Below are 25,556 nucleotides of genomic sequence, written 5' to 3'. Positions count from 1 at the left end.
CAACCGGTCTACAGAGATTAGAAGACTACAGATTAGAGAGTTTTATGTAGAGATTATTTGGAATTACAGTTGGCAAATAAGGCTTTCTCTGTTTCAAGTTTCATGTTCAGATACATCATTATGAATAATTAAAATTCAATTCAATAGTATACAATACAGGTACACCAAACATAGAATTCGCAAAATTGATTGTATTTCAGCTATATCTGATCCATTGGTAGAGTTAGTGGGGAGGATATTTTTAATATTCTTTCCGAAGAATGGACATTGATATGTCTAAAGCTCCGCCAATTTATGTAGATGCATAACAATATAATTATCTATAGTTATTATATTACAAATTACTTTTTCATATCATATACAGTTCAATAATTATTTTCTTAGTCTATATTATGTAAATTCATCTATAATTTTGCTGTATTGTAAGCTATTGTATATAAGTGTATAAGCCAGTATATATTGTAATATACATAAATAAAGTACTCAATCAATCAATCAATCAATCAATCAATCAATCCATTTACAATAATAGCTCAACTAGATTTGCCCAAAATTTGAGAGAAAGATGGTGATATTTATTTTTAAGTGGCAATTTTTTTAAAATCACATCAATAAATAAATACCTCTTGGTAGATAGTTGCAGAGAAGGATATTATGAATATTCTTCCCAAAGAGTGGAGATTGATATGTTCAAAGCTCCGCCAATAAATTTAGATGTAGACAATTATTATCTATAGTAATTCCAAATTGTCTTTTTTCTTTAGGGCTACTTTTAATATAAATAAAAATATAAATCTCAGTACCATTTCAAAGGGTACTGAGATTTATGTTTATTTATTCCCAAATTATTTTTTCATACCACGTACATTTCAATAATTATTTTTTAGTTTGTATTATGTAAATTCATCTGAAACTTTGATGTATTGCAAGTTATTGTATAAGTGTATAAGCCAGTATATGTTGTAATCTACATGAATAAAAGCACTCAATCATTCGATCGGATTATTTCTTCAATTTTTTCATTGTTTGCTAGTTCTTCAATACGTATCATTCTGTCCTCTTGTATACTTTTCTAATCGTTCACAGAAAATCAATTATTTTTCGAAAAAACTACTTAAATATAGCCTATGTAGCTGTATTTTCCCTTCAATTTTGAAGAATACTGTATTTTGACGTGCACTTTGATTGTATTTGGCATTTAAATTTTAAATTTAAATTTATTTATTCACACACACATACAAGATAAATACAAATAAAAAAATGAATACATGCAAAACAAACAACAACAACAAAACAAAATAAAAGGATAGTGGTGCAAAAAAAAAGAAAAGAGGATTGACTGGTTTTCCAACTATGGTTATCCATGTACTAGAAAACCTTCAATCCTTGAGAAGGTGAAAAAGGTATCAAGTAAATAGACGGTAGGTATGAAAGGATGGAATGGGGGAAGAAAAAAGAAGGAAATCAATTTGAAGGAAGGCATTAATTTGGAATGAATTTGTATAAATAATCCGATCTTCTCATTCACATTATTATTTCTTTCATTTCTTCCAGTCAAAGTCCTCAAAATCTGTTTTTTGTGAATACCGCACAATATATTTATTTGAAATAAAATGTAACTTTCAAAGTAGAAAAAAACAATCTATCTCATGAAACATATTTTTTCACCTTGACTTTCTGAATGCGGGTCTCGGAGTCTGCCTCCTTTTCTTCTTACTTTGGTATATTCTGGTTCTTTATGCTGGAAAAATAAATAAATACATTCAAATATACAGAATTCATCAGAAATTTTTAAAATATTAAATTTAAGATATCAAGTTTTACTGACATATCAATGTTTTATTTAGAATCGTTTCAAATCAATATGATTGCAAGTCATATTATGCAAATGAGAGCTAGATATTAATTCAGATATATAACGGGTCGCCGTCAACCTGTCTCCCCGACAACTAAGCTCCTCGCAATAATTTTGATCCCAGGCGTCAGCCAATCCCCTACTGGAACGTAGGAGCTTGGTTGTCGTGTCGGCTCCTCACACGCTCACGACAACCAAGCTCCTAGCACGCTCACGACAGCCAAGCTCCTAGCATGCTCACGACAACCAAGCTCCTAGCACGCTCACGACAACCAAGCTCCTAGCATGCTCACGACAACCAAGCTCCTCGCACGCTCACGACAACCAAGCTCCTAGCACGCTCACGACAACCAAGCTCCCAGCACGCTCACGACAACCAAGCTCCTAGCACGCTCACGACAGCCAAGCTCCTCACACGCTCACGACACCCAAGCTCCTAGCACGCTCACGACAGCCAAGCTCCTCGCACCCTCACGTTTGAGTGAGCAGCTATTCTAATTCTATTGTCAGTAAGACACACAGCACGAGACAAAGTCGAAATGTTATCTTCATTGAAAAATAAACAGTCACTCTATAGGCCTAGGCTATACTATATTATTGAGAACAGTGATATGAAGATCATTATTATATCACTAAAATCATGAGATCACTTATCCAATAAAAACAATTCAATCTCTAATAATAATATTCGTATAGCTTTTATTAGTGGTGAGTTCCTGACGGAAGTTCTAACTCGCCTGAATGTATCATTCAAATAGTCAAGCAGCCTAACAACTGTCATACTTCTACCGGGACCGTCAGTTTAAGGCTGTGCAAAGGCTAAAAATAAACTTTCTACTCGTGATATTTTTCAAAGGTTTTAGATTTGTATATTATTAAGCTATCAAAATGAAAAAAAAATCTCAGGAAAAAATTTGTTTCCGATCATTACTTTTTGAGATATGAGCGCCTGAAGTTTAAGATATAAACCCACGAGATTTAGAGGATAGATTCTTCATGGTATTGTTGATCTAGTAAAACAAAAATTTTCTGAAAATATCAATTTTTGGAAAAGTTATTTAATTTACCAAAAATAACAAAAAGTTATTTTTGGTTATTTTTAGTAAATTGAATAACTATCTTAAAAATGAATAATTTCAGAAAATTGTTGTTTCACTAGATCAACAATACCATGAAGAATCTATCCTCTAAGGGCCGGTTTCCGAGCTCGGGATTTAGCCAAGTCCTAGATTTTAAACAGCTGGAGTCAGAAAATTGGGTTTCCAAAACGGGGCGTAGTCGCAGTCATTGTCATAGTCACGTTTGAATTAAATTTCGAAAAACTAAAAAATTGAACACAAAATAAAATAAAGAAAAAAATAGTGTTAAGCCTCAGCTATTTTGAATTATTTAGGAATTTCTAATTTCGTCAAGGAAAAACGTTTCCAATTTATAGAAATGAGAAAATAAAAACTACAACTAATGTTATAAAAGGTGCGACTACGCCTCGTTTTGGAAAGCCAATTTTCTGACTGCAGCTGTTCAAAGTCTAGTACTTAGCTAAATCCCGAGCTCGGAAACCGGCCTTAAATCTCATGGATTTATCTCTAACCGAATTTGAAATGTTCTGTCCCAAAAACTCAAACTTCAGGCGCTCATATCTCAAAAAGTAATGATCGGAATGTTTTACTGAGAAAATCTTTTCATTTTGATAGCTTAATGATATACAAATCGAAAAACTTTGAGAAATATCACGAGTAGGAAGTTTATTTTAGCTTTTGTACACCCTTAGCGTGTACAACTCTAATAAATATGGAAGCGTTGATACTAACGTGTCTAGCTTTGTAGGTGTCGGCAGTAGACGGCTTTGGATCGTGATAAACGAAGGAGCCTCTCACCGAATGGTAGGGTCCACTGTATACATTGCCGCTGTATGAACTCTCACTATAAGGCGTTTTTGAGAGCTGAAATGTAGCATACGGGCAGATGTCTTCTATGTACTCTGAAATACAAACACAAACTATAATTCTAAAAAATCAATTATTATACTTATATTTTAACATGAATGAATAATGAATTTATTGCCAAATACAAGAAATATTTTTACATTTCCCCAGATGACACTTCGCCATGGGATGAAAATGCCTAAATTGGATTGCTTTTAACACACTGTTTAAAAGGAATAATCGAATAAAGACAATTTATTTAAAGGTGATGGTTTCTTGATCCATTCCGAGCTGCTTTGTATTAACACACTTTTTTAGTATTTGAACACGACATGCAGTCAATTATTAAGTAAATAATTAAAAACTTTTACTTACTGACTGAAGTACTTTCGATCGTCTGCGATCATTTTCATGTCCATAGCGATCTGTTAATTCATGTCCATTTCTTTTTACTTTTAGTATTGTAAGGTTGGTATCTATGCTTGTGTAGGAGTGCCCGGTTTCATTTAAATGTGTTGCATAAGTGTTATGCAAGGTGTTATGCAACACATTTAAATGAAACGGGGCACTCCTACACAAGCATAGATACCAACCTCACAATATTGAAAGTAAAAAGAAATGGACATGAATTAAATACAGCGGAACAGTTTGAAATTTACAAAGCCACCATCCTAGACAGTAACAACATACTAAATGAACAGCTGAATTTCAAATCCAACAAACTTTTTGATTACATAATAAACACTACAAATCTTTCTAACCATCAAAACATTTCCAGTCTGCACTGTTGAAAATGATCGCTTGACGATCGAAAGTACTTCAGTCAGTAAGTAAAAGTTTTTAATTATTTACTTAATAATTGACTGCATGTCGTGTTCAAATACATAAAAAAGTGTGACCATTTATTTATTAATTTTCACTTTATCCATACTTAACATTTTCACATTCTTAAACTTCATCCCATAATTTGACAAAAGCAATTTATTTAAAAACGTTCTACAAATATTACTTAGATTGAGTGAGACATAGAAAGTACATATTTTACAAGAAAACGTCCTATTTGTATTTTCACATTATTCCATATTTTCGAACGCTGTTATATGTCAATAATCATTGACATGTCTCCTGCCTTTTTATGATTTTCTGGATTAAAATGTTGTCAATGTCAAATCTATGCAATAGTATAACAATGCCGTACAAACCAATTTATGTCACCATCTTACTTATACAATGATCATAATTGATATCTTACCATAACCATAATTAATAATAAATACCGTTTAATAATCATTTATTGGATAGATCAAACAATATTCAGAAGTGAAAGAATAAGACTTGATATTGTCAATATCACTTTTATTTATTCGAAAATTAATTTATAATTCAGAACCAGGTTTCATGATAAAACCTACCACTTCAGCTGAACTAATAAGTTTGTTGTTATTATGTTTGTAATTATGAAAAATATCACAACATCTCATACCATACAATCAAATCAATATTCAGAAGATAAAAACAAGCCATCGCCGAAAACTTCTTTTTCTTATTTTTTCTTAAACATTCCAAATATTATAAAGCTTAGCCTAAATATTTTTTCAACTGTTGAGCATTTTTGTCTCAAACAAGGAATAACATTATCTCTTTTCTGTTTAGGGCTGTTTGTAATGTAAAATAATAGAAATACAAATCTCAGTACCCTTTTTGAATTATTTTATCACAACATGCTTCAACATTCATGCTTTTTTCAAGTCTTGGAATTGGCATGCATGTTGAAACATGTTGTGATAAAATAATTCAAAAATGGTGCTGAGAGTCGTATTTCTTTTTATAGGAATAACATTTTCATAAATTAGTAGCTATTGATGAGACTTTCATATAAATCCTTGGTTTCTAAAACTTCTATGAATCCTTCATCATAGAATTGAGATTTATAAAAAGAAAAACTTGTGGAGTGATTATTACAATAAAATCAGCCTCAATTTATCATAAGTACCTACCTTATTTGTATTATTTTGTAAATTTATATAAATTCTATGGATTCGAAAATTTATGTTAATTTTATGGATTTGTCAATTTATCATCAGTAGTTAATTATAATTTAGTTAATTAGTTAGTTATAATTTATCACTTTGACCATCTCCAAATCGACATTCTGTAGAAGTGGAGAAACTCTCTAGACAGTTTCAAGTTGAATGAGGGTAGTTATATCAGGGGCTTATTATCTCCAAGAAATTTTAATGTATATGATAAATCATGCGACAATAACGTTAAATCCATGCTAAATCTCACCTGTTGAGTCAGTTTTGTAAGTGATAGAATCTATACTCAAAGCCTGTGACTGGCCACTGCCGTGAACGGCATATTGTTGATCCCGGTTCCTTTGGTTCTGCATTTGAGCCACTGAAGCTGATTCAGCTATCACGCCTTGTCGCAGCATTTCTGAAAATAAGAAAAATAATTGAAATACAATATAATATATACAATTTATTTATATATCTATCAGATCTCATCAATAAATAATTCAAAAGAATAGAATTTCTATCTAGCTGTTTACCCTGTTGTCAATATTTGCAGTATCAGAAGTCTTCGGGGTGATTTACAGCATTTAATTTGGATTCTCGTTGAATAATAATTATTAATTCATTAGCATTTGAATGATTGCAATATCTCAGTAATTTCCATCTGTAGTCTGGCTGGCCGCTATGGCTTTGTATAAAATGAGCGCTGCTATCCAGAGGTTGTCAGTTTGGTGTAAGGGTAAACATTCCTGACCGGCAATTAGGAGGTACTGGGTTCGATTCCGGGCTGACAAATAATTTTTGAATAGTAGCGCTCATCGAATTTCCATGTAGCTGTTTACCCTGTTGTCAATATTTGCAGTAGCAGAAGTCTTAGGGTGATTTATAGCATTTAATTTGGATTTTCGTTTAATGATAATTATTAATTCAATAGAAACTTGAAAAACATATAAAACAATATGTTTACTTAATCTATTGTATCAATCATTTACGGATTCAGTCTACGGATTTTATATTGCTAGAGAGCAACGATATTTATAATTTGCTGTAGTTGAGCAATATCTAAAACTTATTGAGTTACTGTATACGTTCAACAATATAATGATCTGATTTGATCTTATCAAGTAAATTGTTGGTGTGTCAGTGTGGATAAGCATATGGTTTGGGACTTCGTTCAGTTATAGATGTTATTTATTCTATTGATAGTATATTCTTCAAATTTTTTGTTCATAATTTGTTATTATATTCATTAATTTTTATAAGTTTTGGAATTTTGAATTCTATATATGTTTTATTTTTATTTTATCTCATAAATATTTGAAATCTTTGTATTTTCATTTTTGAATTAGGTGGTATTTCTGTTATTTGTAATATTTATTTTTGCATAAGTTCGATTTTATTTTCATCATTTTTTTCATTTGTATCTGTACAATATTATTGTAAAGGAGGCATATTTGGGGAAACCCGTTGTCTCCATTGTGAATAATAAATAAATAATTTCCTATAGGCTATATTCTGAAGTGATGTCATGATGGAAAATTTCACAAATAATTTTCATGCGAATTGTGGTACACACTACATGCGATAATGTCATGCTCAAAAAAATATTTTATTTCATCATATAGAGAGTATATATAGAGAATGGTTTCTCACAATACAAATTGAAACATATACACTAGGGTTCATAAGCTTATGCTATATATTCTCTATGATGATTTTCTCTCTTTCTCAAAACACCGAGCTTGATATGAGCCACTTGTACACACAACTAACTAATCGGAAAATCACAATTATAAAACTTTGTACAAGAAATGTTCATCAAGCTAGATCGGTTATAGCACCTTGATTTCTGTTCATACTACCTTAAACCTTGACATTTTTTACAACTCAGAACGCAATGAAAATAGGTTGAAGGATATTTTTGAGAATTAATAATAAGAGAAATCTGGCAGATGAGTTACTCACTACGTTTTCTTCTGTAGAACAGGATACTGGTCCCGACAATAGATGAGATACAAACTAGTAGTGAGATGAACATGAAGAATTTGAACCTAGATATGATAGACTGGTCAGAGTTAGGTGATGCTGGCGATAGCAGATCAGGTATTATAGTTGCTGAAACAAAAATAAAATAAAATTCAAAACAATTACTAAGATGAATTCCAATAATATAATTAATTATTTTCATAGACTCATATTCAAATGCATTATTGTGAATTAAATATTCTATTACATATTATTCATAACATCGGGGCACCGATCTTCGCTCGTTATTTATTTATTGACTTTTGATAAACCGAACACAATTCTTTAAAATGATTGGGGAAGTTCTAAGGTAGGCGCATACAGATCGTCATCGACGGACGGCACGCATCGGACGGAACGGATGATTAGATTTGATGCATTGTTTTCAATTGGAGTGCGCATACCTATACGGATGCGGATAGGTATGCGCACTCCAATTGAAAACAATGCATCAATCTAATAATCCGATCCGTCCGATGCGTGCCGTCCGTCCGATGACGATCTGTGTGCGTCTACCTCTAACAAGCACAGCCCAAACTTTTTCTTTCCGAATTTTTATTTATACACTATAAATAGTCCAGAAAGTAGGTTATGTTCCATACACTTGAATTCAGGTTCATTTTTCTGTTCAAACATTTGAAAACAAAAAAATATATATAATTTAGATTATAATATACAAACACTCACTAATCACTTGAAATTGTCAAATAATGATCAACTTTGAAATTATTATATACTCTAGTTTAGGAGGATTATCATGTCATGTCAACAAATCAGATTAGTTGATCAATCGATTAAATTGTCTAGCTAGATATAATTTCTCGCTGATTATGATTACACAGCTGGAAATAATTCTGTCTCTCTCCCACACATCTTCTGTTATCGAGAGACGACGAAATTATCTACCACCATCTAAATTATATACCGCCTTGGCACAGAAATGTCTGAAAGCCTGCTTCGGTCAATGTACTGGCATTAATCTATCATCCTCTAGATGCTTAGAATACCCCCAGATATTCCATTTCCTTATTCATACCCTTCATATATATATAATTTTTCAATTCCAAAATCTTACCTGAGGCTCCGCTTGTCCTGCTCTATCATGTTTTATCATTTTTTTAATTTGTTTTCTTATCTATTTTTATTTATTTATTTTTTTTACTAGCATTCCATTTGATGTTTCCATACCTTTTCAAATTACTTCTATTTATATTTTAAGTAAATATAATTTCTTTGTAGTTAGTTATCTAACTCATTCATTATTTATTAACCAAATATTAATATTTATTTTTTCTCCTCACAATTTATTTATTACTTTATTTAACTTAGCAGCTGATATATTTCAGGCTACCCAGAACTCACCCTACACACAGACGAATAGTCTTGTAGGGGTATTCCTGTATCTATGTAAAGTGTGTTCATTTCCTGTAATGTATATTTTTGAGGAATAAAGCTAATTTGATTTGATATCTGTTTTCCAAGATGAATATCATTTTAATGTCGTTCAGCGAGTTTCCCAAAGAATGAGACCTAGTGCAATCAATCTTTATATCATAACCTACTATGTTCCAAATTTCGTGATAATCGTAAGAGCGTTTTCGAGATCCGTAACATAAATAATCAGATAAAAAATAGTCAGATATAAAAATAACCAGATATATAAATACAGAAATTGCTCGCTTAATATAATAGGGTTGTACTCGACTAAAATACATTAAATTATGTATCTCATTTTTTTTCAGATTACGTCCTAAGACTCCAGTCATGGAGTATAAGACAAGTCATGTATTACATAATAATTCTAACTCTAAGTAGTTCAACCTAGTTTAGGTTTGAAAGGAATTCTTGTACACTATAAAAGCTCTATCAACTAAATATTTTTTCATTTGTTTTTTGAAAATCTTCAAATCATCATTACTTTTCAAGATTTGAGGTAGCTTGTTATAAAATTTCCTACCAATATAATCTGGTTTTTGTTCAAATACCTACTATTGTGACCCATTATATGATAATCTGCTCTGTTTCGCGTATTATACTCATGAACATCTGAATTCTGGATCACACCACTCGTTTTCACATGCATTACAACTTCATATACATACAAAGATGGCACAGTTAATAGACCAAGCTTTTTAAATAAAGGCCTACAAGAGTCTAACCTATTCACTTTCTCTATACATCTGAGTGCCTTCTTTTGAATCTTAAACACTCTGTCCATATTTTGTTGAGATGAATTACCCCATACTAAAATAGCATACCTAATATGAGATAGTATAAGTCCATGGTAAGCAGTTAACAGTAGTTTTTTATCATTCAGCCTAGCAAGCTGCCGCAGGACAAATACCCCAGATGATATCTTATTACATATCCTCTCAATGTAAGGATGCCATGTTAATTTCCTGTCCAATAAAATTCCCAAGAATGCTACTTTCTCTTCTTGGTCTAATTCATTTTCCTCTACAAACACATTTATTTCTCTATCCTCTACTGAATTATATTTACTTTTGAATTGACATTTCTTACTATTTATTGTTAATTGCCTTTGCTTCAAGAATTGGACAATTGACTGTACTCCAGTAAAAGCATTTATTTCTAGACTATCTAATAAATAATTGTTAAAGATAAGCGATGTGTCATCAGCAAACAACAGAGCTCTGTGATCTTTTAACTCTTTTGGTAATTGGTTCACATACAACAGAAACAGTAAGGGACCCAGAATTGAGCCTTGAGGTACTCCAGCCTGGACCTCCAGTTTTTGAGATTTAATTTTCACTATTTCATTCCCATCCACCTTGGTAAGCTCAACACACTGGTTTCTACCTATGAGATATGATTCAAACCATTTTAGTTCTACACCATTCACACCTACAGTTTTTAGTATTTCCAATAATATTCTATGGTTCACACAATCAAAAGCTTTGGATAAATCAAGAAATATTGCGGCTGCCTTCTCACCTGAATCTATTATATCTATTAGTCTTTCAACAAGGGATACTATTGCAGTCTTAGTAGATTTCCCTTTCTGGAACCCATGCTGTTCATCACATATGAAATTAATTTCTTCCAGGTGCATCAATAACCTATCTAAAACTACTCTTTCAAAAAATTACTTATTACATTTAGAATACTAATGGGTCTATAATTTTCAACTCTTTCAGAATTACCGCTCTTGAAAATTGCAAAATTTTCCTTGTTTCAGATCATCAGGGAAAATACCTGCTCTAGTGAAGTATTAAGGAGATGCAATAAAGGGTCCAGTAATTCATTTTCACATTCTTTTAAAATTTTGCTTGAGACCCCATCCAATCCTACTGTTTTTTTGTTATTCAATTTTTATTATTCTTGACAACTCATCTCTTGATAATGGATGAAATTTAAATACCTTTCCAATTGGCTCAGCATTTAATGTAGTTGTATTATAAGTATTAGTGTTCAGTGACTTTTGGAGATTATATGCAACCTGTTGATAATATTTATTGAAAAAGTTACAAATGTCTATACTATCATCCATATAATTTCCATGTTCATCGATTATCCTAGGGACATTAGTAACTGTATCTTTTTGAGCTGCTCTCCTATTTCTATTATTACCTCCCAAACAGCAGAGTTAAAATTGGTACTAGTTGTTAATATTTCAGCTGTTTTCTTACACTTAGCTTTCCTCACTTCTTTTGCATAGTTTTTCTTTAGACATTTGTATTTGACTTCACTCGGAACATCCCTCACTAATTTAAATTCCTCATAAGCTTCCCTAACAATATTTCTTTGAGTAAGTTGCAATTTTACACGATTTGGCAACATAGCTACAGATCTCATAGCTACAGATGTTGTATTACTTTAATTACACTGAAGTGTATAAATTAAAGTTTATTGATTCAAGAGTTTTTAGTAACTAAATATCTTACAGGAGGTACTGTATCTATCATTTTTAAAATCGAGATTCATTCCAAATTTGTAAGTATTTTTAGGCCTAAATTGTAAATACAAAGGAATCTCTGGTGAAATTGCCATTGTTTTCCTTACAATAATTTAACATTAACTTTTAACTTCAGTTTGTATAAAATAAGTTGAGACTTGGCCCTCTATCCGGAGAAATTATAGCGTTGCCAAATCGTGTAAAATTGCAACTTCCTCAAATTCATAATTTAACATGGAAATTGGATGTAGAATATCATCCCTCATATCCCAGTAGTGATAAAAAAGTTCAGGGTTGAACGATTAAAAGGAAGTTTTTTTTATGAAATTGAACAGGGAGAATGTCTCCTTTCTACTGATGTCTTGATCATTCTTATCCGATCTATAGTTATTTTTCAATTGATGATCATGTTCGTCAATGTCGAGACATTTCGAACAGAAAACATAAAATTTTCAACTTGCTAGAAGAAACATTTTTGTTTCAAAAGGTAAGTGGGTAGTGGGAGCGAGGAAGTTTCACAGAAATAGTTGAAATTATTTTTCGAATTGTCAAAAGTGGTCAGAAGAACTTATTTTGGTCTCTTCATGAGTTTCAACGTCAAGGATAGCAAGTGAATTGAATAGTATAGAATAGAAGAAGACAGATAATGGCCTTACCGCCCTCTGGCGTCAACGTGGTGAAGTTGTAGTTGGCAATGCTGGACCCGGCGTTGTTGTGGGCGGTGACCTTGAGGAGGTATCTGGTGGCGGAGGCCCAGGTCACCAATGGTGTGCACTCGCTGGTTGGGTTGCACGTGATTGGACACGAGTGTCCACTCGCCGCGAGCTTCCTCTCTGTACTCCACGATGAAGTAGAGGATGAGGCAGCCACCGTCGCCCCAAGCGTCCAACCAAACCGTCACCGCAGTTGAGTTCACCGTCAACATCTGACTGGCCTTTGGTTTCACCGGAGCTGCAACCGTCAAACAGGCCCGCATTGCACTAAAAATTATGGTACTCGAAAGAACCAAAGATAAAATACAGCGTATATATAAAATATGTTGTATATTTTAGCATATATACTTCACAGCTGTGGTAAGTGTTCTAAATAGTGTGTTAAACTTTTCGGTCTCAAAATTTTATAGTTTGGAATCTTCTAATTAATTGTGATTGATTTAACTCAATTTAGAAGTACTTTTTTAAATTTAAGAATGATTCTTGTGTGTTCTGAATTTTAAATTGAGTGTGAAATTGAAGAATGTTAAGTGACACATAACCTAGCTACATTTGGACTGTTGTATGAATTAGAATTGGATGAATTCAAGGATTTTTTCTAAAATTTTTTTGTTTAATCCTTGATTCAGAGTAAAATGTTTTGTTTCCAAAAGCTTACCAGAGAATCTTATTATAAAAGTTTAGGAATTGTAATAAGAACATAGAGGAATAGGAAGACCTAATAGATTTACCTGTTCCTTTGGTGAAGGTGTTGACAATGTCACAGGGAAGACCGGTGCCGATTTTGTTGAATGCCGTGATGTAGAGCTGATAGCGGGTGCCACACCATAAGTTGCGCAAAACATACGTATCAACTTTTGCCTCAATCTGAAGCTCTTCCCAGTCACCGTGATCTCGCTTATAATTTATCACATAACCTGTGGAAAGAAGTGAATGAAAATGATTCATTATTAATTTGAACATTATTATTCTGTTATCAAATTTACACTTATGAACGGAGATTTTGTGGAATTTCTCCACGATAAAAGCGATATAATCAGTTCAAATTAAGTGGACAGTATCGGTTTTTCACCTTAATATTTTGTTATGATTTCGAATCTTGACAATGCTCATTCAATTTTTACAAGATTTTAACAGTTGTTTGATAGATGAATGCAGTAAAATTAGTATTTGATAAACACTTCAAGAATAAGTCCAGAACTAGTGTTGAACATGATTCATGAGAAGTAGCATCTAATTAAGAGCCGGTTTCCGAGCTCTTAAAGTTCTAGACTTTAAATAGCAGGAGTCAGAAAATTAGCTTTCCGAAACGGGGCGTAGTCGCAGTAAAACGCCTAACTATTTTCAAATTAAATTTCGAAAAACTAGAAAATTGAACACAAAATAAAATAAAGATAGAATAGTGTAAAGTTTCAGCTATTTTGAATTATTTAGGGATTTTTTATTTCGTCAAGGAAAAACGTTTCCAATTATAGAAATGAGAAAATAAATATTATCATAAAAATTGCGACTACGCCCCGTTTTGGAAAGCCAATTTTCTGATTCCAGCTGTTCAAAGTCTAGAACTTAGATAAATCCCGAGATCGGAAACCAGCCCTAAAAGTTTTCTGTGAATGATAGATATAATTTGTAGATATTGAATTAAATTGATAAAACAGGACACGATTTTCTCAATGCTCATGATACGATAGCACGTCCAGAAAGTAAGTTTCGTTTCAATTTATATCCGCTACAGCGCTGCGATCGCAGTTCCGCACTTGTGCGGTAGACGCTCTGTATCAAGGAGAAGAAACGTGCGCCATTTGGAGATCGCTGTCAGCCACATATGTTTAGTTGTGCTTGTTTACAATGTCAGTGTTGATTGAAAATCCCGCCGCTTGTGAAATCAGGTCTGTGATTCGTTTTCTGAATGCAAGGAAAGTGAATCCCAGTGAAATTTATCGGCAAATTTGCGATGTTTATGGACAAAGTGCGATGAGTGATTCAATGGTGAGAAGATGGGTCCGTCAGTTCAATGACGGACGTAGTGATGTGCTTGATGAAGAACGAAGTGGGCGTCCATCTTTGGTTACAGAAGAACTGGTTCACGCGATTGATGACAAGATCCATGAAAACCGAAGGTTTACAATTAGTGCTCTCGCTATGGAATTTCCCCAAATTTCACGATCACAAATGCATGAAATTGTTACCGGAAAACTGAAATTTCGACAAGCTGGAAGAAACTGTTCCCAACTGGTTGAAGACACAGGCGGCAAATTTCTATGAAGAAGGCATACAAAAACTTGTGCCACGCTATGACAAATGTCTGCAAAATTTCGGTAGTTATGTGGAAAAGTAGTTTAAGAATTGTAGAAATTTTGTGCAATAAATAACTTTTCTGTATCTGTACACAATTTAATTTTATTACCAAACGGAACTTACTTTCTGGACCTACCACGTACAATCAGAGTACTGTAAGCGGGTAATCTACACACTTCACACTTAAAATACGATAAGGATACTGTCGTTAATAAAGTATTTAATCAAGTTCTCGGCGAAGCATAGTTTATAAAACTACAAAAATATTGTTATTCAAGAGAATTTCCCAGTTATTTAATATTTTAATTTTTTATTAAAAAATGATCACATTCATGTAATTTATCATAAGCGACGATTAAACATGAGATTACTTATCTTTATTTCTCTGAAATAATCTCAAGATGACTTACCTAGAATTGGAATATCATTCTGTATCTTATCAGTCCATTTGAGATGAAGACTGTCTGTATCCGTACTCACAACCGTAAGAACAGGCGGCTCAGGAGGAACTGTAACCAAATATTTGAAAAAAGTTGAGAGAATAAATTTAAAAATTCAATAGGTATATGTATGGAATAAAACATTTTCAAAACAAAATCATAAATGGACTTGATATAAATGAAAATAGAAATTCAAGTACCCTTTCTAAAATTGTTTAATCACAACATATTTCGGCTATATGATGCCATTATCAAGTGATTGGTGTTTATTTTAGTTATTTTCCAATCACTTGATAATGACATCATCATGGCCGAAACATGTTGTGATTAAACAATTTTAAAAAGGGCACTTGGATTTTTATTTTATTTATATTCAAGAGTAGCCCTAACGGAAAAAAAGACAATGGACTAGATATTTTAGAGACAAACTTTTCTTAATTAAGAATGAATTTTTCTTCAAGCAAGAAGGAGGGCAAACTACTTAATATCTGAATATTATATTGTAAATATAATTTATAGGCTACAATGATATTTATTGTTTATTGTTTTCGAAGGGACGGATTCAAGGATCCAAAGGTTCAAAGAACCCCACACGTCAACCGAAGCTTATTGTGTTCCCAAGTAGTATGTTAGTTAGGCAAACCAATACCTGTGTCCTTTACAAGAATCAGGAGTTTTTCCCTATACTAACATTCCATTCATCACCTGGTTGCAATCCTTGTGATATACTTGGCAGTTTCTTCAGACCGATTAGTCCTCGTGACCTACGTGAGTTCCACTCCTGGCCTTCTTTGAAGGTCCTACCGCCGAGGAAGGGGCGGCCAAGTTGCCTCTAGGGCGCCCGGCCACCCTTGACTCAGCCTCTTGACCCACATTTGTGCCTGGTTTTTCACCCATCACTGGTCTCTTGAGTTTTTTCTTTTTGCCCCTCCGAAAATTCACAGGGTCAAAAGCCTCACCTCTCCCAAGAAGTTTTGCCTAAATGGCCGCCCTTCTTTGAGCAGTGGTGAGTTTGGCCTCTCCACCCACAAACTCGTGACCTACGTGAGTTCCACTCCTGGCCTTTTTGTAGGTCCTTCTGCTGAGAGAGGGGACGCCAAACTGCCTCTAGGGCGCCCGACCACCCTCGACTCAGCCTCTTGACCCACATTTGTACCTGGAGTTTCACCCATCTCTGGTCTCTTGGTTTCACCCATCTCTGGTATCTTGGGTTTTTATTTTCGCCCCTTCGAAACTGCCCTGATGGGGCAGATCCCGTGGGTTTGAAGGCAAGGCAACTTCTGGAGTTGCCTTGAGGTCCATTTTAGTCGCCTCCTACAAGCATGGATACTGTGGGTGAATTCTGGTTTTCAACACATTCTTGAGTACGATGATCGACTCAAAGCTCCCCCAACCCACAGGGGGATACAATGATAAGTATACTATATTCATCAAATAATAGCCTAAACATTGATATATTTTGTAATAATTTTTATATGATAGCGATATCATAGCTTTTGACTCACCTCTGACATTTATATTGTAGACAATTCCATCCTTTCCATGTTGATTTTCCACTTCACAGGTATAATTTCCTCTATCGCTATGCTGGATATCCCGTATGTGTAGAGTTCCATCTTTTGATATCTGAAAAAATATTATTATTTGAAAATGGCAGCCTACAATACAGTTCCGATAGGTATCACAGTTTATGAACATTATCTTGAACGTATTGAATTGAACAATACTTTGGATCTTATGAATTATCCGTAATTCCTAACTTACAATTTTGATAAACTTAGTTTGAATACGATAATCAATACAAATAATATGTAATTAATAAATAAAGATATCAATTTTCACAATACCGTACATCAATAATCGTATTCATTAGTTAGGAAATATTTCAAACAACAATAAAATCCTTTTGACAAAATGAGATATTTACAAGTGAATATCAGAACAGGCAATCAATGTTTATTTCACTCCATGATGAAAATTTGATATTTACTAGAAGGTACAAGAAACATAAATTATCAAACTGGCCCACTATTATAAATTATCCTGAGTTATCCTGAGTACTGTAATTATTGTGCTCCAGTTACCGACATTGTTATATTTCCGACCTACCGGTTCTTCAATAATAATGATTTTTCTTAAGAACGTTGCCGAAATTCAAGCGTATTACAGACAATTTCAAGTTCGATTATAATGTGAATTATAATCATTCAAAATATACAAATTCTTGCACTTTTTCGGATAACCCAGGATAATTTATAATATTGGGCAAGTTAAAAACAGTGAAGATATTGCTAGATAGGGGAACGCTTAGAAGTATTTATTTTGCTGTGTTCCATTCTCTCTTTCATATGGTGTCATATTTTGGGACAATTCAACTCATGCAATACATATATTTAGAACTGAAAAGTGGGCAGTTAGAGTGATGGTGGGTGAATCTATTAGAGTAAGTTGTAGAGATTATTTCAAAGAGTTAAAGATTCTCCCACTACCAGGTATATACATAGTGTTTCAGAAGTAGTGTCGAACATTTAAGGGTATTGTTCCTGGATGATAGGAGACTACAAATGTCGTATTTTAAGTGTCCAAAACTCAGCAGTTATCCTTATAGCTGCCATTTTGTTTTTTTCACTTAAGAATTTTTATCTCAAGACGAAATGATGTATTGATCTGAAATTTAGCATGAATATTTATGCTTAAAGACTCAACTTTAAAAAATAAAATAAAAAAATTTCGATGTAAATTTTCAAAATGGCTGCCATTTTAAATTTTTGATTGCAAATATCACGAAAACCGTTCAGTTTAAAGAAAATTTATAAGAGTCAAAACAGTTAGCAAATTTTATCAAGAATTCAACGATACCTCATTTATTAAGATTGGTCACAGAATAACAGAAAAATAATCAATTATTATTTTCGTACAGCATGCATGATCATGAACAAACAAGATCATCTGAAAAACATTGTAGAATCAGCTGGGTGGCCATGAGCCATACCGAGTTTCAAAGCTCCATCTTAAATACAATATAAGAATTGAAAATGTAATATTGATGTTTAAATATTGTGAAAAGTGGTTATGCATGCATGTATATTGGAGGCTCTTTGTTTTATTGATAAGAATAAAGAATAAAATAGGTTCAATACAGGAGAGTTGTTGCACTCATACAATACCAGATATATAGACAAAAACTCAGAGACGACATTCATTGAGCTAGTATGTATGGAATTAGGCTTTATAATTCATTGTCAACACGTGTAAAGGCTCTCACAGGTGAGAAGTTTAGAATTAAGGTGAGGGAGGAATTGTTGCAGGTTTGTCCTTACTCCAGTGAGGAATTCTTTTTTCCAACAGTTACCTTGAAAAGTGGCCATTCCTGCACTGATTACAGAACGCAAAGAATCACTTTTCCGCTCTAGTGCGCAAAGTATTACTTTGCGTACTCTAGATTTGCAACATGGCAACACAAAATAGATAGTAGGTTATATGGAGCACCAGTGCAGGAAAATCAAAATTAAATTGGTAACTGCACTGACTGGGCCGCTATAGTGTTGTGGTGCACGTGTGTTATAATATTAAGGCAGTGGATGACAACAGTTGACAGCCACCACATTCAGCACACAGCCGCTTTCATTCATTTACTACTACATTATTATTCAATTTTAAATAAATTAAGGTTTTTATTAATAATAAAATTACACAGAAAAACATTTGATGGATTTCAGGGAATTTTACCCATAATTACCCACTTTTCATATTCAATGGTAACTGTAGGAAAAATTTAATGTGAAATACGTGCGCAAACTTGCACAAATAACTATTGCATTATGAAATGCAAAGATGACGACTTAGAATAATTGACGAATCCGTATACCCCTCTCATAGGGGGGTGGTCAGTGGGATGAAAATGAAAAAAATCCTTGTAGATTATTTAGATCGTACCTCATGCCTTCCGTTAGATTGAATAGTTTTGTTGTGGAGTTTCCAGACCAAATTTGGAGTTGGCGATCCCACTTTTCTACATAGAAGACTGATGTTCCTCTTCCATGGTGTAAGAATTCGCTGGCTAAATGATGTTATCCTGGCCGGAACTGTGAAAAATCATACGTGGTTTTAATCACAGATTCTTGATTGAAAATAGTGAATTTTTCTAAAAAAATTTAACGAGTAATTTTGAGAAAAGCAGCAAAACGATGGGATAATACTCTCAATCACTATAATGAGGTCCACGTTATAATGGCAGTGTTTGATTAGCAGTGGTATTGCTATCCTTGTCTATCATTCAACAAACCGGATAGCGCTATCTCTTTCTCTCTTTGCTTTGTTGCCAGATCGTCTTTTAACATGTAGAATAAACAATTAATTAACAAAATATTTCATCTAAATTATGTAAATACATTATGAAATTATTTAAAATATAATTAAATAAATATAATATAATATTAAATAAAATATAATTGATTATTTTAAACGAGATAGAACAATTAGTATTACATCAATAAACCTGTATCTGCTACCGTCTATAGAAGGCATTGACAAGACAGAGGTTCGGCAACGTTTTTCTCCTATCTTTCCCCACTGCCATTATAACGTGGACCTCACTATACAGGGTGGGTAAAAAGTCCGAGAACGGTTTAATATCTCATACACAAAGGTAATTTGTTGGTGATTGTGGTTGAGGATCCTGTTAGAATTGAAAAAACTAATTCACAATGACAAATCTGGTCCGCCATCTTGGATCCGCAATGGTAAATGCAACTTTATTTTTTTAAAGATTTCTGCTTTGAATAGGCCTAGTATTGATTGATAATGTGAATATCTTCGAAACGGTTTGAGATATCGATGTGCAGTTGCCACCATTAATTTTTTCTTGAAATACCCTATCGAAATCATGTAACGCATGACCACCTTCCTATCTAAAAAAATAAAGTTGCATTCACCATGGCGGATCCAAGATGGCGGACAAGATTTTTAAAGTCATTGTGAAGTAGTTTTTTCATTTCTAGTAGGATCCCCAATCGCACCCACCGTCAAATTACCTTTGTGTATGAGATATTAAGCCGTTTTTGGACTTTTCACCCACCCTGTAGATAAATAACAATGGAAAATATCTATGGAATCCATTTTGTTAAATATCAATGGAAATCCACATTCAGTTATCCATTCCACAATTAAATAACTCTTGCAAACCAATGTTTAGTTCTAATTTCACAAATTGTATTTACTTATTACCTAAATCCAAAAATAATTGATATTCTTGAAAGCGTTGGTGTATGACATAGGGCTATTTAATCACATGAAGGTACTGTTTCATTTTTTATGTGTTCCAGGTTTAAACGAACAGAGCTAATCTTTCTCCGTTTAAACCGATATGGTGTGTATATGGGCCTAAGAATGTATGGTAGTGGTATATTATAGTACTGGTATGTGAGAGTACATTTCTCAATTTTTTTTTTCATGCAGTCTTGAAAATTGACATCAGATCAATGGCGACCCCCATTGCGCATTCACTGATGACCTCGATTTTTGAAATTTGTATGCCCTCATTGCAGTATATCAATCAATGTGCAGTATATGTATCAATGTTCTTGAGGTGTGCTAAGGTCCGTGGTCGATCGACATAAACCAGGGATTTCAAATAACCCTACAAAAAAATCACATTGAGGAAACACATGTGGAAATGAGCCTCGTAGCTGAAAAAAATTACCGCGTCTTCAGGCAGGTTGTCAACCAGCATATTGCATGCATTTTCACGGGGAAAAATCACGTTCAGTCAACAACAGAACAACAGCCAGTCTATAGGGATGAAATTGAAGGTCTTCATGGAAAATTCGTCGAACAGTAAAATCAGGAATTGCCATAGCAGCTGCGTGTTTGCGAGCCAAACGCCGGAGAGAATGCATAACTGACTGCCTCACTCTTTTGATATTTTCTGGAGTTCTGATGTCTTGTTGAAGTCCATTTCTGGGAGTGTTTGGCAACACTTCCACATTCCCTAAATGAGTTAACCCACGACAGAATCGAATTACGGCCAGGAACGAGTCTGTGAGGAGGAATTTCAAATCGAGCGCAGAAGGCACTTGTTCAGCAACAACAAGTGACCAACCATTAGAAAAGAATCGTTCAACTGCGAAGGCCCGCTGCTCTCTACACCAGAGCATTATGGATACTTACTTGAGGGGGGAATAATTTGAGAACTTCCCCCTCCAGATGTGCCCCCTCCTGCCCCTCTACGCGACCAATTCACCACGCAGGAATTTTTCAAATAAGTAAGTTTCTCTGGCGCACCTTATACCTATTTGATGCATTTATCTGAAAGAGATAGAAAACAACAACCACTAACCTTTATTGGTAGGAGTGATGGTGACTACTTGTGTGCTCTCTCCCTCGCCTACGCTGGTCGAAGCGGTCACCCAGAAACTGATACGTGGCTTCCTCTTGCAGCCGAATCGTCTCATGTGATTCTGCCGTCGAACTCAATATTTTCTTGTGTGTACCTTCCTGTCACAACAAAAACGAAAAATTGTTCTTGAACTATACTACCAACAAATTAAAATTAACTTGAGCAGGAAAAACATTTGACAATATTCACTTTCTTGGTAAGGGCTACTTGTATGACGTTAGATGTCAAAACATGTTATTATTTATTTATAAATTATTGATATATACAATACCATTCTCAACTATGAATGATTTGTAAAGGAACAACAGGCTTGAAGCCCAAAACTGTTCCTTTCCCAAATTTAGATAGAAATTTTCCAAAAATTCGTTATGTTTACACTCATGATTTTTGTCCAATTTTGAGTCCAAAATATTTATAAAATAGGAATTTAGAAAAGTTGAAAACCAAATTAAATAAGAATACTTCACTAAATCATCACTGATAACTGAAAAATACTGTATTAATAATTATGGTATATTTATTTATTTATTTATTTATTTATACATTAATAGATACAATATCATTCCTTACTATGAATGATTGGGGAAGGAACAACAGGCTTAAAGCCCAAAACTGTTCCTTACCCAAATTTAGATAGAAATTGTCCAAAAATAGGTTATCATATATATCATAGGTCATTATATTGTGAGAAATTGAATAAAGCTGAAAAAGGGTACATTAATTTTTCATTTTCATATAATTTGACAGGTTTCCATTCCAGGTCTCTACAAATAAAACATTTCAATAAAATGTTTGAAGTAACCTTTTAATATAAGTTCAGGTTCAAATAAAAAAATGAAGATCAATAATAATAATAATTTATTATTTTCAAATAATATTGAATTTAAACTTGAGGAACATCTAAACAATAACCTCCTGAAAGAAATATTTTTAGTTTTTGATTTAAACTAAACTTCAACTGTCGTTGAAAGTAAATATGTAATTCTATTTCTAGAAAACAATATTAAAAAAAATTAGGAGTGCTGAACATGCTGTTTTCTCTCAACCATCGAATCTTTTGAATTAATTTATTTTGTCATTCGTTTAGTTTTTTCTGGATTAAAAAAAATATCAAGGAAATATCATTAGCTAACATTATTGGCTCAGATTTACGATCATCGATGTTAATTTGCACTATTTCTCATTTTTCACATAGGTTAAGAATTATTACTGAAATGATGATTACTTTATATCCGCATATAAACATCCTTATTGACATGAGTGAACCGAAATAATTAATAAATCAAACAAGTATTATGATAATTTGAAAAACTTGATGATTTAAAAATAAACTTTTAGCAATCTAAAGAAGAATTCCAGATCCATATCCGACCATATCCATATATTTAGAAAAATAGTAAATAATATGAAATATAGTAATTAGAGCGACAAGCTTGAAAATAAAATGAGCAGAGCAAAATGAATAATACCGAACTAGCCTCTTTTCCGTCATCGACAATGCCCCATGTAGAAAGTGTAACCGGTTAGATCTCCATTCGGGTTCTCAGGAGGCAGCCAAGAGACGATTATCTTCTTCAGTGAACTCATCGCTACTTTTATGTCTGCTGGTGGCGAAGGTACTGAAAAGAAAAATATAAAATAAAAATAAATATGATTAGTTTTTCACTTTTTGTGTAGTTGAGAAGTTAATATTGTAGTAATTATTCATATTGAATGAAAAAGACTAAGAAATTGTCAAAAAACCATAGATTTATTGATACTTAGAAAGACCGGTTTCGGTTATTACACCATTGTCAAACTCTGATAAACTGATACTAAATACAAGAGCAGCAGCATTTATACTAGTAGGCGAGAACTGCTATTGGTCAAGGGCATGAACGCCTGCCATTGGCCCAGCTAGACAGTCTCCTCCCACTCAACGGTGTGACAAAATGGCGGCTTACAGCAAAAATTTTGTTATCATGGCGATTCTGTTGCTTAAGCCGCCATTTTGTCACACCGTTGAGTGAGAGGAGACTGTCTAGCCAAACATGTCAGGCCAATGGCAGGCGTTCATGCCTTTCGTGCTTCGGTAAGGGAGTCAAATTTCGGCCAAACTGCATAGATCAAAAAATCAAATATAAAGAAAATAAATAAAAATCTCAGTACCCTTTTTTTTAAATATTTTATCACGACATGTTTCGGTCATTTACGCCATTATGATTTATCTCTTTCCTGTATAGGGCTACTTGTAATATAAATATAAAGAAAATAAATAAAAATCTCAGTATGATAAATCATAATGGCATAAATGACCGAAACATGTCGTGATAAAATATTTTAAAAAAAGGGTACTGAGATTTTTATTTATTTTCTTTATATTTATATTACAAGTAGCCCTATACAGGAAAGAGATAAATCAAAAATCAATTTTTTAAAAAATAATTTTTCTCACTTGACATAATATGACAGTTTAAAAATTAAAGTAATCATAGAATAATAATATCTTATATTTATCACATACGTCGTGAGAATCTATTTAGATCTACATAATATAATAATGACAATATTGTATGAGCTTAAAGAATTAATTTAGATATCCATAATATTGTTATATTGTTAGTTTTAATAGTGATAATAATAATATTCATATGGCTTTTATTGGTGGGGAGTTCCTGACGGAAGTTCCACCTCGCCTCAATATATCATTTAAGCCGTCAATGGGCCTTACGACTGTCATACTTCAGCGTGTTTCGGATGGACACGTTAAGCCATCGGTCTCGGCTGCCTAAATGCAGTCGTTAGGTCATGTCAGAGGCCCTGAAATTGATCAGTTGTGACCTGAAAACTCTGACACCAGACCTCAGCCAGCCAGGTCACACGATATTATTATTATTATTAGCTGGGACCGACAGTGGTGGATTCGCGGAGGATCGGCAGCCTTGATTGCGGGTTGATTTGGTTTGTGCTTTCCTCCCCTTCCCCCTCTCCCAAAGAGGCAAGATAACCTCTCTCCCTCACCCCTCCTTCATCCTCCCCGTTTATCTTTCAACCCAGCACTTCAAGAAGCGTGCTCAAGAAGTCAACATCGTTTCGTTCCGTTTCTCCTGTTCCGTGGCGTTCGAGCTGAACGCAATTACCTCGTTTCGTTTCGTGATATATGTACAATATCATATAGGCCTACGCATAAAGACAGGATATCGTCAGCATAACTTCTACACACGAGATACAGTCCACTTCCTCGCCAGTTCCAAGGTTAGTGCAAATTAAAGACTTACTTTTGGGGCTGTCGACGTTTTCGTGAATTAAATCTTAACTGTACCCCAATCCATAGGTTTGGGGATAGGACGGGATTACCAGACAGTTTATAGCGTTTCAATAGGTTTAACAATATTTTTGTGAAATATGTCATTTTCAATGAAATGTTGACCTACCATCTTCCTCAGTGCGACAATGTATGGGTGAACTTCTCACACCATCTCCACTGACAGTAAAAGCCAACACAGTGATACTGTAGTTTGTGTACTTCTTGAGTCCTGCCAGGGACGTCTGTAGAGCAGATGTTACCTTTGTCTCCATATCGTCCTTCTCTGAAATAAAAAATAAATTTATTTGGACAATAATTACTAGTAGTTCTGTGAACAGTAGACTTCACGCAGTATTCTCATCGACAAGTACCTAATTGAAACTATAGACCTTATGGAAATACAGCAATAGACTGGCTTCTCCACACATCTGTATAATCGAGGGATCTGACGTATTTGAGGGACTTGTTAATCGGGAAATGTTTTTATACGGTGGATGAGTTTTTCGCAGTTGAATTTTGATTGGCTTGTTTTATGTTTTTTGTGTTATATTTTTCGTTCTACCTTGACGTTGTTGTAACATTTTTCCAATTTTTTTTAACACTAAATTTTTATTTGATTTGAATCACTTGTCAGCTTATTTATGATGAATAATTCTATATTCTGATTTTTTCCTGATATTGGC

At 33.6% G+C, this 25,556-nt stretch overlaps 1 protein-coding gene across 1 annotated transcript in view; it reads right to left on the bottom strand.

Moving 5' to 3' along the window:
• LOC120348806 (Down syndrome cell adhesion molecule-like protein Dscam2) overlaps positions 1–25,556 on the bottom strand; it is a 56,273-nt gene that overhangs the window by 7,778 nt on the left and 22,939 nt on the right. Inside the window, 11 exon segments of the mRNA XM_039420254.1 lie at positions 1,669–1,741; positions 3,667–3,836; positions 6,070–6,219; positions 7,764–7,913; positions 12,396–12,492; positions 12,494–12,690; positions 13,184–13,369; positions 15,161–15,259; positions 16,696–16,816; positions 19,127–19,275; positions 21,528–21,685. Of these exon segments, the coding sequence (XP_039276188.1) occupies positions 1,669–1,741; positions 3,667–3,836; positions 6,070–6,219; positions 7,764–7,913; positions 12,396–12,492; positions 12,494–12,690; positions 13,184–13,369; positions 15,161–15,259; positions 16,696–16,816; positions 19,127–19,275; positions 21,528–21,642 (1,507 nt within the window). The 5' untranslated portion in view covers positions 21,643–21,685.

This window comes from Nilaparvata lugens, chromosome 2 (assembly GCF_014356525.2).
Source record: "Nilaparvata lugens isolate BPH chromosome 2, ASM1435652v1, whole genome shotgun sequence".
Lineage (NCBI taxonomy): Eukaryota > Metazoa > Arthropoda > Insecta > Hemiptera > Delphacidae > Nilaparvata > Nilaparvata lugens.
This window is presented reverse-complemented; position numbering and strand designations above follow the sequence as displayed.